Source organism: Spinacia oleracea, chromosome 5, assembly GCF_020520425.1.
Source record: "Spinacia oleracea cultivar Varoflay chromosome 5, BTI_SOV_V1, whole genome shotgun sequence".
Taxonomy (NCBI): Eukaryota; Viridiplantae; Streptophyta; class Magnoliopsida; order Caryophyllales; family Amaranthaceae; genus Spinacia; species Spinacia oleracea.
This window is the reverse complement of record NC_079491.1, coordinates 32,814,539-32,830,816: the sequence shown is the minus strand read 5'-3', so window position 1 is coordinate 32,830,816 and position 16,278 is coordinate 32,814,539. Positions and strand designations below refer to the sequence as shown.

At 37.7% G+C, this 16,278-nt stretch overlaps 1 protein-coding gene across 2 annotated transcripts; it reads left to right on the top strand.

Annotated features, from left to right (window-relative positions):
• Positions 1–253: 253 nt before the first annotated feature.
• LOC110798239 (zinc finger protein GIS2) lies at positions 254–16,007 on the top strand. 2 transcript variants are annotated; one of them, XM_056829208.1, is made up of 4 exons: positions 254–440; positions 715–1,357; positions 6,633–6,725; positions 14,909–16,007. In XM_056829208.1, exons 2-4 carry the CDS (start codon positions 1,266–1,268, stop codon positions 15,468–15,470), a joined length of 747 nt encoding a protein of 248 aa, XP_056685186.1. In that variant the 5' UTR covers positions 254–440; positions 715–1,265; the 3' UTR covers positions 15,471–16,007. The 2 variants fall into 2 exon arrangements, with proteins under 2 accessions (XP_056685186.1, XP_021859106.2); XM_022003414.2 differs by having other exon boundaries at positions 255–440; positions 1,247–1,357.
• Positions 16,008–16,278: the final 271 nt, after the last annotated feature.

Sequence of the window (16,278 nt, the reverse complement as noted above, 5' to 3'; positions counted from 1 at the left end):
CCTCCGTTTTTTTAATACTCGCAACGTTTTGACTTTTTACACTATTCATATAATTTATTTTGACTATTGTTATGTTTTATATATATATGATAAAATATAACCATGTTGGATCTGTTAGATTCGTCTCAATACGTATTTTCAAAATATCAATTTTTTATAATTTTTGCTTAAAGATAATTTAAGAGATAAATGATCAAAGTTGTGCATTGACATACGTAAAAGTAACCGACTCTGCTAGTATTTAAAAACGGAGTAAGTACACGAACTCATCCGGGAAATACACACTCCCAGTTCTTGCTAAAATTTTCGACGGCGACACTTTCATTGCCGATTGCACGCTCGATTATTGTACTCTTTTTAGCCACCCATCCAAGCGGCAGAGCTGCAAATAATCTGGCGGCAGACACAGCCTTCTCCACCTCTTCTATTCTCTCTCTTCGGTATTCTTTTCTCCCCTCATTCCTGTTTTTTTTTTTTTTTTTTTTTTTTTTTTTTTTTTTTTTTTTTTTTTTTTTTTTTTCAATTTTTCGATAGATTCCTGATTTTGATTATACCATCGGAATTGGAACCAAGATTCTGTCTATCTTGTTCTAATTACTCTTTTTCTTTTTGTTTCTTGAATTTCATTTTCACGTTTTTCCTAATTTTGTTGCTTGATGATTATATATGTTAGTTAATGGCAATGAATTAGTTTTTTTTATATTTATTTTACAGTGTTGTATTGTATTGAGAAATCAGCATCGAAGCTCATAACAACAGAGATTAAAGTACATTTGGGACAATTGTACTTATGAATTTGCTATAATACTCTAAAATGATTGCTCAATTAGATTATTGGTGTTTAACTACCTGAACGCTTCTATAGTTCGTGAATTGTGGCGATAACCTTGTAATGGTATTGGAAAACTTATAAATAGTGATAATTGGCTGTGAGAATATTAGCAATTGGCTATGTGTTGTAGGCTGCAGGCTGCTTACCGTCAGTGACGGACCTTGAACGGTTTTACGAGGGGAGCCGGTAAAAAAATTAAGCAATATACTATGTAATTATACAATTATACACAAATTTTAGGGGGGCCGTAACTAAAATTACACTACAAAATTTTTCGCCCAGGCTGGCTACCATTTACGTCTTTCGAACCATTAAGTCGTATCATGGATAATTATGAATGAAACCGGAAACATTACTTAAACATTTAAGCATAGAAGAGGTTCTGATCTATGTCGATGAATGATATATCGCTAGATTGTTGTCTTGGTACGTTATGGATGCAAACAAAGATTCAAGGGGTAGAGTTTTCCGAAACAAGGAACGGCCATCATATGCTCCATACGAAAAGGATCGCAAAGGTTTCAGGTAATCTCTCTCCATTATTTTTGTTCTTTTTTTTTGGGGGGGGGGGAATCGGGGAAGGTGGGAAGGCTAGCTCGCTCTATACGTGTATTTACAAATGTATTTTATGTTATTGTTGAAATTTTTTGATGTGAGTATAGGAATAAGGGAGTTTTTATCTCGTGGGATCTGTATTGAACTTGCGTAATGAGTGTTAGATGCACTGTTACCTGATTCTCTAGTATGAGATTGGGTACGGGTTCTCAATTCGCTACCTAATTTGCTAAATTAAAACAAAAATATACCATTTTCATGTTGTAAATTGCTTTTCCGGTTCTCGGTTCGTGGGGTGATTAGGGAATTAGGTAACATTGGTTAGATGTATTGTATATTTGTATGCATGTACATATTTGTTTTTTTTCTCTGTGTTGAGTTGGTGTCATGCTATATGGATATAATGCTTACTACTCTTGAGTACATGACGTGGTTAAATAAAAAATAGGAGGGAAACCACCATTTGATAATACTCTTTTAATGGCTAGCCTTACAATTTGGGGATGCTTCCTCCGACTCCACATGTTAGAGGCTTTTCTTCGTTTGGGTATCAATGATTGTAGGAAATTTAACGTTTTTCTTAAAAACCATTTTTTTTGGAACTAGGGGAGTATTCCGTATGTACTAGGACGGATTACCTAACATATGCATATAATGTGCATGTTTGTTTGTTTTTCTCTATGGCTCCTTTTAATTTGGCGTAGAACATTTTCGATGAAAAATGATTTTCCATGGAAAAACACAATTTTAAACCAGTTTTCCTTTATTTGGTTCTTTGCAAGAAAATTCACAGGAAAAAGAAAATGGGAGAAGATAGGTGAAGATAGATAGGAAGAAGGAAGAGGGAGGTAAGGAGGAAAAGTGATTTCCCTTCCTTTCAAATAGAAAAGGTTTTTCCACCTTAAAGAGAGATGAAAAGTTGTTTTCCATCCTTGCCAAGCCAAACCACGTAAAATGGGATAGTTTTTTTCATGATAACGTTTTACACCAAACTAAATATTCCTTATGTGTTGAGTTTAGTTTTAAAAACGCCTAGGCTCAAGGTGCAGATCATGCGCCTAACCATTAGCCATGAACACGATCAGGCACCCTCCAAAAGGCGCGCACCTTTGCGCCTTTTCTCAAGCTCAAGGTGCAACGCCTTAAGCGCCTTATGGTAGAAGGCTCCAATTGTTGACAAGTAATATTTTCTTTTAACAAATGGCCAAAATCACGTGACTTTAGTGCAGTGTATAAAGAAGCGCAACACGCACTAAAGCGATATGAGTCCTAGAGCTTAAGCGCAAGGCGCGCTCTTCATCGAAGTGAAGCACACTTTTTAAGTATTAAAGATTTTTCTACTATTATGCATATATATCTCACTAAAATAACCACAAAAATATATATACTCTTTGTTTTTACAAAAATAAAGCATATAACATATTGTTTATCAAGAAGCTAGGGACAACTGTTGTGACTGTTGTCTTCTTCTTTTTCCTTTTCTTTTGGGCTCCTGGCCTACTTTCTATTGTTAAGGATTAATAGGGTGTGGTCCATAACACAACAACAATATATAAAAGAGCTTTCAACGTAAAGTGATTAAAAAAAAGAAGAATTTCAACGAAGCGCCAAAAAGCGCGCTTTGGCGCGCTTAATCACAAAAGTTTCGCTCAGCCTAATTAAGCGCTTTGCCCTTGAGTTTCGCGCTTCAGAGCTTAAGCGCGCTTTTTGAAACACTGCTTTGGTGTCTCCCTAACGGTCAAAATTTACTATATTGAAAAGAGGAGAGAGAAACGCTAAATTTTTCTATTTTTCCCTTGTCTCTCTTAAAGTAATCGTTTTATGTAAGGTGTGGTGAACTTTTTTTTGATAATCTAAATATTTAGCCCTTGACTAAATAGTTACTTAAACCCTTTTTGTTTGGTTTTTTTCCCTCAAAAGGCTTTTAATTGTATTGTAATTACTTTATCCCTTTGTGACAAAAGTAATATTTCCTCTGTTCATAAATACTCGCAACGTTTGGTATTTTACACTAATCACATATTCCACTTTGACTATTGTTGGTGATTTATATGTCAAATAAAACATAGTCATGTGTGATCTTGTTAGATTCGTCTCAATACGTATTTTCAAAATATAAATTTTTATAATTTTTGCTTGAAGAGAATTTAAGATATTGACGATCTAAATTGTGCATTGGCATGCGTGAAAGTGACAAACGTTGCGAGTATTTATGAACACAGGAAGTACTATTTTGAGTTTTTTTCCGAAAATAAATATCACAAAAAAGTTTTAACAAAAATTTGTGCCTTGCGTGCGAAAGGCTCGCCCCTTCGTCTTGTGCCTTGCGCCTCAGCCCCAAGGACAAGTCCTCCTGGTGCGCCTCGCACCTTTTAAAATCGAGGTGTTGAGTTGGTGTCATGCTTTTATCAGGGACACATGCTATGGAGAAAATGCTTACTACTCTTGATCACATGATGTGGTTAGTTCAGAAAAAGAAGGAAGGAAACCACCAGTTGATTATATTCTCTTTTTAATGGCTAGCCTTACAACTTTGGGATGCTTCCTCCGTCCTCGAAACTAGGGGAGTATATGCTAGCACGGATTACCTATTATCTTGTCAGAAATCAGTGCAACATTTGGAGCGTGGGGGAGGGGCACAAAATTATTCAACACTTATTATTTTCTCTCGGCTCCTCTTCTAATTAGGTTTCCACATTCATGCATGATGTGCACAGAGCGCCAGTCTGACAACCGTTTTATGTAGCTTACAACACCTTCCTGTTGGTACTTGAAAAGTCATCTCCAACTTAATTAAAATGAGGTCTTTAGAATTTAATCTCCTGATAGTGGCATCAATAATCATGCATATAAGTTTGGATGAAAAGGTGTTTCCAACTCTTCCAAGTATGATTTTTCCTGTAGATCTTTCTTGGATACACATTGTTGCAACTTTTTGGGTCGGAGCGTAGACAGGCGCAACGCCTTATGCCCCTTATGGTATAAGGCTCCAATTGTTGACAAGTAATATTTTCTTTTAAAAATGGGCAAATCACGTGACTTTAATGGCTCTCCAACACCTAAATGTTTATATTTCTCCCATGTCTCTTTTAAAGTAATTGTTGTATGTAAGGTGTGGTGCACTTCTTTTGATAAGCTAAATAATTAGCCCGTGACTAAATAGTTACTTTAACCCTTTCTGTTTGGTTTTTCCCCCTCAAAAAGGCTTTCAATTTTACTGTAACTACTTTAGCCCTTTGTGACAACCAGTAATACTATTTTGATTTTTTTTTTCCCGAAAATAAATACCACAAAAATTTATAAAAAATGTGCGCCTTGCGCCAAGGCCCCAAGGACCTTTGCGCCTTGGTGCGCTCGCGCCTTTTAAAACTAAGGTGTTGAGTTGGTGTCATGCTTTTCTCAGGCACACATGCTATGGATATAATGCTTACTACTCTTGATCACATGATGTGGTTAGGTCAAAAAAAGAAGGAAGGAAACCTTGATTATACTCTCTTTTTAATGGCTAGCCTTACAATTTTGGGATTCCTCCTCCGTCCTTTGTGGAACTTGGGGAGTATATGCTCGGACGGATTACCTACTATTGTGTCAGAATTCAGGGCAACATTTGGAGGGTGGGGGAAGGGCACAAAATTATTCCCCACTTGTTATTTCTCTAGGCTCCTCTTCTATTTAGGTTTCCTCACTTCATGCATGATGCGCGCCAGTCTGATGGCCATTTTATGCAGCTTACAACACCTTCGTGTTGGTACTTGAAAAGTCATCTGCAACTTAAATTAAAATGAGGTCTTTAGGATTTATGAGGTCTTTAGGATTTAATCTCCTGAGAATGGCATCAATAAGCATTTATGTAGTTGGCTTTGTTATTAAATGAAAAGGTGTTTCCAACTCTTCCAAGTATGTTTTCCTGTAGATCTTTCTAGGATACGAAGTGTGCGTGCTTTTTGGGTCGGAGTGTAGACAGGCGAGCGGGCTTTAGAGGGATTGAAACACGATGTATTCACTATTCGCTCTATGCAGATGTTGCAAATTCAATGTTGTTGGGCTTCACTCTTCCATTATGCCTTTGCCTTGATGTGTAATCTGATAGTTATCTTCAGTGATGGATTAGTCATTAGTGTTATTCCGATAATGATAAATAAGGATATTTCTTCCGGGGATGAATCCAGAATTCCCCTTCAATTTGTTGTTTGTTTTTCTACCTTTCTGGAAACAAAAGCAACTTAGAAGCTGTGCAGTAGAAGGATTCGAGGAGGTAATTTAAGGGCTTGTTCGGTATCACTGTGAGTTTCCAGTTTTTGGTTTTGAAAGTCATATGATTTAGATTGAATCATGAACTCAAAATTAGTCATATTTATAGTAAATTGTAATCATGTTGATTTTGAAAATTGACAACAAAAACTAGAAACTATTTGTGGTGTACATATTTTGGTTTTTAGTTTTGTAAAAAACAGAAAACTGAAAACAAAAAACGATACCAAACGGGATGTTGTTTAGCAAAATTTTTTGTTTTCACACAATGAATATTTTTGGCTGTTACTTTGACCATGTTTAGGATTCTCTAAGTTCTCCGGGCAGTATGTTTTTCGGAACTATTATGGACAGTAAGCTTCCAATTTATGTTTTGCCAGTGTTTAATGACACTGCTCCATAGGCTTGATAAGACATGAAGGGATGGTAAATTTTGTAGCCTGGCAGCAGATTTATGGACTGGAAGCTAACAAGCAATGTGCCTGTTTCTTAAATGGAAATAGAGGAAAGCTCAAAGTACCTTAAGATTGCATATGGGAACATAAAATTGATTTCAAATACTGAATGCAGTTTGGGAATGTTAAACTACTCATTTCAATTTCACCTTTGTGTTTTGAAGTGTGGAAGAAATTAGTACATTACTCATTCCATTTCGCTTAGTATATGCATTGAGTTGAATTATCGATATCGATTGAACAAATTGTATCACGTGGTTTCTCATTTTGTTTTCTTTGATCGCCAAACTTCATAAAACATCTTTAAAAAAATTAACAATCTTTGTCGACGGAAAATGCTTCTAACCGGACTTTTTTGTGACTTTCCTAGTTTAGGATCTATGTTTGTGACTTTTCTAGTTTCAGGATTATTTTTTAATTTTATTAGTCTTCTCTTAAAATGAGCTGTCTGCTTGTGCTTGTAACAGACTGTTTTTATTCTTGTTTTACTCCTCTGTTACTAACTACTGCTTTGCTTTGATTGTAAATTGCTCTTCCAGGCAAAATTACCTATGTAAGAACTGCAAGCGGCCTGGGCATTTTGCTAGAGAATGTCCAAATGCTTCTGTGTGCAACAACTGTGGGCAGCCTGGGTAACTTTATGAAACTTAAACTCTTAACAAGTTCATTTTGGTTTATAATGCTACCACTTGTCTACTGTTCCATTCTGCTTAAACTGAGTGCAAACAATTTCTTTGCAAAAATCGTTGTCAGATATTCATGTTATGATTTTCTTTTTATTTTTACTTTCTTTTTTGTTATTCAATGGGGAAGAGGGTGAGGAAAGGGTTTGTTTTGATGTTAATTCCAGAAAACTATGTCAATACCAGTGGCAAATAACTCCTGCCTCACCTTATCAGAACCTTGACTTGAATTTATCTTGTGGAGGAAACTGATCCTTTTTTTGGAGTTTGGTTATGAGAAGGAGGAGAATTAACATATTATGTTTGCAGGAGATTAAGTGGGTTGGAAACAAGGCAAGAGAAATAGCTCCATGGGGTTATAAGCTTTGGTATTCGGGAAAAACTAGGGGTAGGAATGGGTAGGTATCCTTATTGACCGAGAATATATTGATGATGTAGTGGACGTGTCCCGAAAGAATGATCGAATTATGAGTATTAAGCTTGTGATAGGGGATGAAGTTGTAACTATTGTGAGTGCCTATGCACCACAAGTAGGACTAGATGCTTCAACTAGACAAGAATTTTGGGAGGATTTAGAAGAAGTGGTGCAACGTGTCCCTAGAAGTGAGAAACTGATCATTGGTGGGGATCTCAACGGACATGTAGGCTCGAGTCGCGATGGATTTGAAAGCATTCATGGTGGTTTTGGGTATGGGGAGCGGAATGAAGCGGGAAACGCTATTTTGGATTTTGCATTGGCTTATGACTTGGGAATAATGAACACTTGGTTTGAGAAAAGAGACTCTCATCTAGTAACCTATAGGAGTGGAGATAATACGAGTCAAATTGACTTCTTTTTAGTAAGGAATGCTTTGAGACAGTGCTACACCAATTGTAAGGTGATTCCGGGTGAGAGTACTGCAACCCAACATAAGCTTGTGGTCCTTGATTTTCGAGGTAGAAGTTATATAAGGAGGAGAAGACCACTAGTGGAGCCTAGGATCAAGTGGTGGAAACTTCAAGGGGAGCAACAACTAAAATTCGTGGAAAAGGTGGCAAGTGAAGGTATTTGGGCCGGGGATATGGATTTGGATATAGACTCATTATGGGCAAGAATGGAGCACACCATAAAGGGAGTGGCGAAAGAGGTCCTAGGGGAATCTAAAGGAATCATGCCACCAAGTAAGGACACATCCTGGTGGAACGAAGTTGTGCAACAAGCTATAAAGAGCAAACGAGAGTGCTATAAAGAGTTGGGAAAATGTAGAAGTGATGAGAACTACGAGAAGTACAAGGAGGCTAAAAGGGAAGCAAAGAAGGCTGTAAGAGAGGCTAGAGCAAAGGTGAATCAGGATCTTTACGCAAGATTGGATACAAAAGAAGGGGAGAAAGACATCTATAGGCTTGCTCGAATGAGAGATAGAAAGACGCGAGACATCGGGAGGATTAAATGTGTGAAAGATGTTGATAAAAAAGTTTTGGTGGGAGATAAGGAAATCAAGGATAGATGGAGGTTCCACTTTGATAACTTGTTCAACGGGGACCAAGGACGCGATATTGGGGATACGAATATCCCTCGAGATATGGTTAACCTAGACTTTATGCGAAGAATTCAAAAGAGAGAAGTCGAAATGGCACTGAAAAAGATGGGACGCTGGGTCCCGATGGTATACCTATCGAAGTCTGGAGATGCTTGGGAGAGAGAGGGGTTGTATGGTTAACAACTCTTTTCAACAAGATTTGGGGAAGTAATAGGATGCCGTTAGAGTGGAGGAAAAGTACTATCATCCCCTTGTACAAGAATAAGGGTGATGTCCAGGATTGTGCCAACTACCGAGGAATCAAACTAATGAGTCATACTATGAAACTTTGGGAGCGGATTATTGAGCAAAGATTGAGGAGAACTGTGAAAATTTCGGAGAACCAGTTTGGATTTATGCCTGGGAGATCGACTATGGAGGCCATTCATCTTATAAGGCAACTAATGGAGAATTATCGGGATAAGAAGAAGGATTTACATATGGTTTTCATTGATTTGGAGAAGGCGTATGATAAGGTACCAAGAGAAATTCTTTGGTGGGCATTAAGTAAGAAAGGAATTCCGAGGAAAGTATATTGATATCATCAAGGACATGTATGAGGGAATTAGTACGAGTGTGAGGACTAGTGTTGGTAAGACCGAAGAATTCCCCATTACGATTGGAGTGCATCAAGGTTCCGCACTTAGCCCGTTTCTTTTTGCTATAGTCATGGACGAATTGACGAGGTCAATCCAAGATGGTATAACCTGGTGCATGATGTTTGCAGATGATATTGTGTTGATTGATGAAACAAAAGGAGTGGAAAGTAAGTTGGAGTTATGGAGACAAACTTTGGAATCTCGGGGTTTTAGGCTGAGTAGAAACAAGACGGAATATATGGAGTGTAAGTTTAGTGGAGTCCAAGATAGAGAGACAGGGGCGATAACCTTAGATGGGAAAATTGTCCAAGGCTCTGAAATGTTCCGTTATTTAGGATCTATTATCCAAAAGGATGGAGAATTGGATGGCGATGTGGCCCATAGAATCAAATCAGGTTGGTTGAAGTGGAAAGGTGCCACGGGGTTCCTATGTGACTCAGGCATGCCCCAAAGATTGAAGGGAAAATTTTACCGCACGGCAATTCGACCGGCTTTGTTATACGGCACGGAATGTTGGGCAGTAAAACATTGTCACGTGCACAAGATGAATGTGGCGGAGATGCGCATGTTACGTTGGATGTGTGGGCATACAAGAAAGGATCGTTTGAGGAATGAGATTATTAGGAAGAAAGTAGGGGTTGCACCGATTGAGTTTAAGATGATGGAAAATCGTTTAAGATGGTTTGGACATGTAAGCAGAAGATCAAATGATGCCCCAGTTAGGAGGATAGAATGGTGGCAAAGGGATAGAATTGCAAGGGGTAGGGGAAGACCTAAGAAAACTTGGAGGAAGGTGATTGAGCACGATATGAGCTTTCTTGGGATTGAGGAAAATATGGCGTTCGATAGGACAGAGTGGAGGGAGAGAATATACATTGATGACTTCATTTGACTTACACAACTTCAATGTTTCTTATTCTCTTTATTTGTATTTTTATTTTTATTTTACTTTTATTTTATTTTTAAAATTCTTTCAAATCTTTTTTAATTCCACATGCTATTTTGAAATGCACTTATTTTACTTATTCATTTATTTTAAATTTTACTTATTTTTATTTCTTACAATATTTCTTCTATTATATATATATATATATATATACATTTTCTCTTATCCTACTTTCATTAATTTCACTTTCTCTTCCTTGTTTTTTTCTTTTTACTTCCTGCTCCTTTCTGGTTTGATTGGTGACAATGACAATCTCCTACGACGATTCATGTTAGCCGACCCCAAATCATTTTGGGACTAAGGCTTTGTTGTTGTTGTTGTTGTTGTTGTTGTTGTTGTTGTTGTTGGTGACTGATGTGTCTAGATTCAGTAAAATCCTGAAGTCATTCTTAGCTAAGCAATCAGAAAATTAGTAGTTTAATTCCTGACTCTGCTGTTAGAGTTGGTCAAGGTTCTGAAATTGGGAAGGAATCAGATTTTATTTCAAGTATATTTAGGCTAATTATTGCATGTGATGGACTAGAAGTTCAGTACTATTGTAGTATTATCCCCGTGGTGACTACTTGAGGTTGCTAATAAAACAGATGACAGTGTCATTCCTTGAGATGGACATTATTTGATTAATACTTGTTTGCTTAAGGAAATTATAGGACTATTTTTTTAATTAGACTTGATTCGAACTTTTACCAGTGACAAAATTGAATGCCGAGGAGGGATGCCTTCTGAATGGTTGTTATGAGCAAAGTGAGTGCAGTGATTCACTAAAAAATTTGCATTTTACCCTTCTTTTTATTGCAAGAATGTGTTTGAAAGGGGTGAATAGCTGGACAGCTTAAAAATACTGCCTTATGTTTGATTTCTGTAGGCCCTGATCTGTTTATTTTCTGTAAAATTGTTATATAGTGAAATTCAACAATACTTTTATTTAGGTTAGTTTGATATCTCGCTTACATTGTTCGTTTAGACCATGCATTCAGTCCCCTGCTTGTTCGAAGCTTCTTCAGTGCCAAGAGTAAACTTGAATAGAAATCCTAACAGAGAGTCAATTATCTATGCATTGCTTCCGAAACTGAAGCTGAAAGAACCTTTTTTTTAGTTTGTCTTGGGGTGATGGGGGCTGTATTTTGAATACGAACAATGAAAACCGCCTGGACGAAAATGGCAAAGTTTGTTTACATTCTGCTGGAAAACTCTTTTAGCTAGTAATGAGAGCAGGTGATAGATACAGAGCTCTGATGTCATATACAATCAATCCATTAAGTGACCGAGGGTGACAGTGATATTGTTAATCAAGATCACTTGTCAATCATTACATAATACCGGGGACTTCAGAGTTTGGATATGATAAATGGGGCATGGATAAACTTTTCCACGACGGAAGAACACATTTGATGGCAGTAGCGCACTTTATTTCTTATATAATTGCACTTAGACGACTATAGCACTCAACTCAACACAGGACAACGATAGCTAAACTCCCATTTTCCAGCCTCCTGGACCACTGGAGAGTCGTTTTCTCCTGTAAAATATCTCCTTCATCAGTTCATCCTCTCTGACTCTCCCCTCGTATCCTTTTCTCCCATTTTCCCATTTTATGTGTACTCTCTTCCTAAATTTCACTATGCTTACATTTTTTACATTGGTAGCTCTTGAACTTATTCAAGAAAATAGGCATACAACAACAACAACTATCAAGCTTCAGTCAATGATTACGGTCGGCTAACATGAACCGTTAAAGAGAGTAGACACGAGGCACGAAAAAGAGGGAACACGAAAACAAGATAAGCTGGTTTAAAGAAGAGGCAAAAATATATTTTGGAACAATAACAAACATATGAAAAAAAGAGAACTTTGCAAAGAAAATAGAAAAAAGAGAAAGAGATGGAAAAGAAATCATGTCGAGTCGTCGACATGTCTTATCTCCCTCCACTCCATCCTATCAATGCCATATTTTCCTCAATCCCCGATAAACTTGTATCACTCTCAATCACCCTCTTCTATGTTTGTGGTCTTCTCCTACCCCTTACAATTCCATCCATTTGCCACTTTTCAATCCTTCTAACCGGTGCATTATTTGGCCTCCGTCCTACATAGCCAAACCACCTTAGTTGATTCTCCCTAATCTTTTTCTCAATCGGTGTAACCCCAACTTTCTTTCTTTTCCCTTCATTCCTCAACTGATCCTTTCTTGTATGGCTACACATCTAACAACATATTCATAGTGCATGTGCCACTTTTTTAAATCCAACATTTTGTACCATATAATAGTGCACGTATCATTGACCATATAATAGTGCACGTATCATTGACTTACGGTAGAATTTTCCCTTCAATCTATGGGGCATGCCTACACAGAAATCTTAAAGCATTCTTCCACTTCAACTAACCTGATTTAGTTGTATGGGCGGCATCTCCATCCTTTTGAATAATAGATCCCAGATAGCGAAAGAAATTTGAACCTTCTACAGTCCTCTCATCCAAGGTGATTGATTTGAACCTTCTACAGTCCTCTCATCCAAGGTGATCGTCCCTACCTCTCTGCTTCTATCACCGCTAAACTTACACTCCAATATTGTGTCTTACTTCTACTCAACTTAAAGGCACGAGATTCAAAAGTATGCCTCCATAATTCCAACTTACTTTCCACACCTTTCTTTTCACAACACAATATCATCTCCAAACAATATGCACTATGGTATACTAAATTGTACTCGTGAATTCATCCATTACTATGGCAAAGAGAAAAAGGGTTAAGTGCGGATCTTGATGCACTCCAATCATGATAGGACTCCTATGTCTTTGTCTTTCCAACACCTTTATGCACACTCGTGCTAATGATGTTAATATATTTGTGCGAAATTTCTTTCCTTGTTAAAGCCCACCAAAGCACTTCCCTCGGTACCTTATCATATGCCTTCTCCAAATCAATAAAAACCATATGTAAATCTTTCTTTTTATCCCGATAGTTTCCATTAGTTGTTTCATATTGTTTTATAAGATGAATGACCTCCATAGTTGATCTTCCTGGCATGAAGCCAAATTGGTACGCGGAATCGTCACACTTCTCCTTAACCTATGTTCAATCGCTCTCAGAGTTTCATAATATGACTCATTGGTTTGATCCCTCGATAGTTATCTTGTCTCCTTTATTCTTGTACAAAGGGATTAGCGTACTTTTCCTTCACTCCAATTCCATCTCGTTTCTTCTCCAAATCTTGTTGAAGAAAGTTGTCAATAATTAATTTTCTCTCTCCCCAAACATCTCTAGATTTCGACAGGGATGCCACCACTGCTTTCTTCAATTCTATCTTTTTCAATGTCATTTTGATTTTTCCTTCTAATTATGCTCATAAATTCACGATTGACCATATCGTGAGAGATACTTATATCTCCAGAATCTTGCTCTCTATGTCCATTAAATAGGTTATCAAAATACGATCTGCATTTCTCTTTTATCTCCTTATCTCTAACCAGACTGTTTGTTCCACATCCATTACACACCTAACCTTTCCCGGATCTCGCGTCTACCTATCTCTTATACGAGCCAATCTATAGATGCCCTTTTCTCACCTTCGTATAATCGTATCCAAGCTTGCATAAAGATCCCGATTCACCTTTGCTCTTGCATCCCGTACAACCTTCTTTGCTTCCTTTTTTGCCTCTTTATAGGCATCCTCACACATATTCATCAACCCTTTCAGAAGTTCAGTAACTCTATCTAGTCCTATGTGTGACACATCCAAAGATTATTCTTATTCAGTCGATGTTTCCTGAATAGAAAATTATATTTGTTCCTATTGTTTTCCAGTAACTTTCTACTTTTCAGATATATTATAAACTTTGGACAATGTAGTAGTGTGACTAACATGCTCAATAAGCTTGCACCAGCTGAATGTGAAGTCGTAATGTGACTAATGTGCTCAATTGGCTCGCACCCGCTGAATGTTAAGTCCCATCCTAATTTGCAACTATTTACCTACAGGGTAGACCTTCACCTCTACTAAGTCTTAAGCTTCTACTCCTTGTCTCCTTTATGACTTGTCAACCGGAAAACAAAACTTTAATTGTTTGGATGTCTTGGTGAGACTCGTCTGGGATGCCTCTGATTTCAGATTACTCTGCGACGTCTTAGAGTATGGGAACAAATAAAGGGCTGAATCTACTGATTTTTAGCCTTTCAGGTGCCTTTTAATGCATGTCCTTATTGTATCTTTGTGTCTGCACTACCTTCATCCCTGGAAAGTAGCAGACAGCACCAAGCAACATAGTAGGAGGCCTAACCTTCTGTGATCAGTTTTGTCAAACTCTTCAAACTTTTCGTTATGCTTTTTGAGGCAAGTAATTGTTCTATATGTATAATTCAGTTAGAAGTTAATACTACTAGTTGAAAGCGCGTGGTCTGGCTGGTGTCTGTTTGATGGTGGCTCCACCAAGGAGTTTCGGGATTTTGGATCGGGATAATACCAAGAGCATAGGAACCAAAATTGTCGGGCAATCTTGAGAGTTGAGGAACCTAAGCACTGCTCCTTTAATAGCAAACCTTAAGGAAGTTTACATGGGAATAATAAAGTGACAAGATATAAATACTCTCTCCATCCCTTTGTAAGTTAACAGTTTTTGTCTAATAGTTAAAACACTATATGAGTAATACTTTTAGTAATTTTTTTCTCTACATTTTGTCCGAAGTTTGGCCCACCTACCCACTTTTTGTTTTTCTCCTTGATCTGTATGTCATTCCCTGATGATATCTTTCAACTGAGACGGAGGGATAGACTCATTGGTGTTCTGTTAACTTATCATTTGGCCCCTTTAGTCCACCCCCTGTTTTTGAATGATAAATGGAAAAAATATTGGAATTATCTCAACTATGGCTGTGGATTCGAATGTTGGCTTCCCCTTTGTTACAGCCCTCACAGGTTTTCCTGCTATGCATGTTGCACAAACCTTTGGAACTTATTTATTAGTCTGGCTAACTGGCTTATCATTATGAAGGTTCTCTTGTTTAATAGTCTATTTCACGGCTTTTAGGCACATGGCAGCTGACTGTAACTCAAAAACGATGTGTTGGAACTGCAAAGAACCAGGGCATCTGTCTACGGAATGCAAGAATCAACCTATTTGCCACTCCTGTGAGAAGATGGGTCATCTGGCCCGTGAATGTCCAAAATCGTGCGATCCTAGAGTTTGCAGCAACTGTTTCCAGCCAGGGCATTTGGCAGCAGACTGTATCAATGAAAAAGCATGCAACAAGTGCCGAAAACCTGGCCACCTAGCTCGAGAGTGTCTAAATGTTCCCATTTGCAACACCTGCAATTTATCTGGACATGTGGCCAGACAATGTCCGAATCAAGCTCTCCCGCTACCATTCCAGCCACAATTTCCTTCACCACTAATGTTTGGTGGCCCGCCAATTGTTGGGGGCCAGTTGTATAATATCTACTGTAGAAATTGTGGATGTCCGGGGCACATAAGTCATCAATGCATGTTCATGATCATGTGTAGTGTCTGCGGTGACCGTGGTCATCAGCCATTTGAATGCCCATCTGGTCCTATGCTTGATATAAATCATATGATCCATCGTCGATTTTGACAGTTGACTGAAACTAGAAGAGTTAACATATACGGAGTACTTCATTTTGGTCTTTGCTCTGATAGTATAACTGGTACCGAGCTGTAAATTTGGTCTTTACAAAGAAGTTATGGTCAATCCATCTCTCTAAATCCACCAACTGGGCAGCTTTGCTTGGTCCTTTTTGTACATGTCTCTTTTTGCGTTTACACTATCATCTTTGTTTAAATTCTTGCTACTTATTGTCACATTCAAATTCTTGTGTAGCAATAGTAATACTATGTCATTCAAAACTGTGACTAATTAAACATGGTGCAGAAACAGAGGCTGATAGACATTCATTTTAGGGACGGAGAGAGTACGTTGTAACTTTGCTAGCAGTTGTGGTACATCCTCGTACTCTGTAATTCTCTAAAAGAACTTTAGTGTTCTTTTGTAGGATAATTAAACTCTGTATATAGTTATATTGACATTTATTTTGAGATAGAGAAGTATGAAATTTGTGTCGAACACGATGGGTATTTGATAGTCGAGAATAAAGATATTGATAAATGAAAATATTTGCTTTAGGTCTATATACAAGAATTATTTTGCGGCTTTATGAAGCGTAATGTCATGGACTGACGTTTTTCCCTAATGCATGGTGCAACTAGTTTATCAGGTAAGCTTAGCTGAAATTACACCCAAATGCAACAGTTTTAAGTTCAAATCACTTGGAAAATACCTTAGGCATCTGCTGAACGATGCTACACCTCTCAAGCAAGTCTATGTTACTCGGGTAACCGAAAGAAGACGGTTAAAATCAATCAGCAGAGCCTTGTACTGGAGC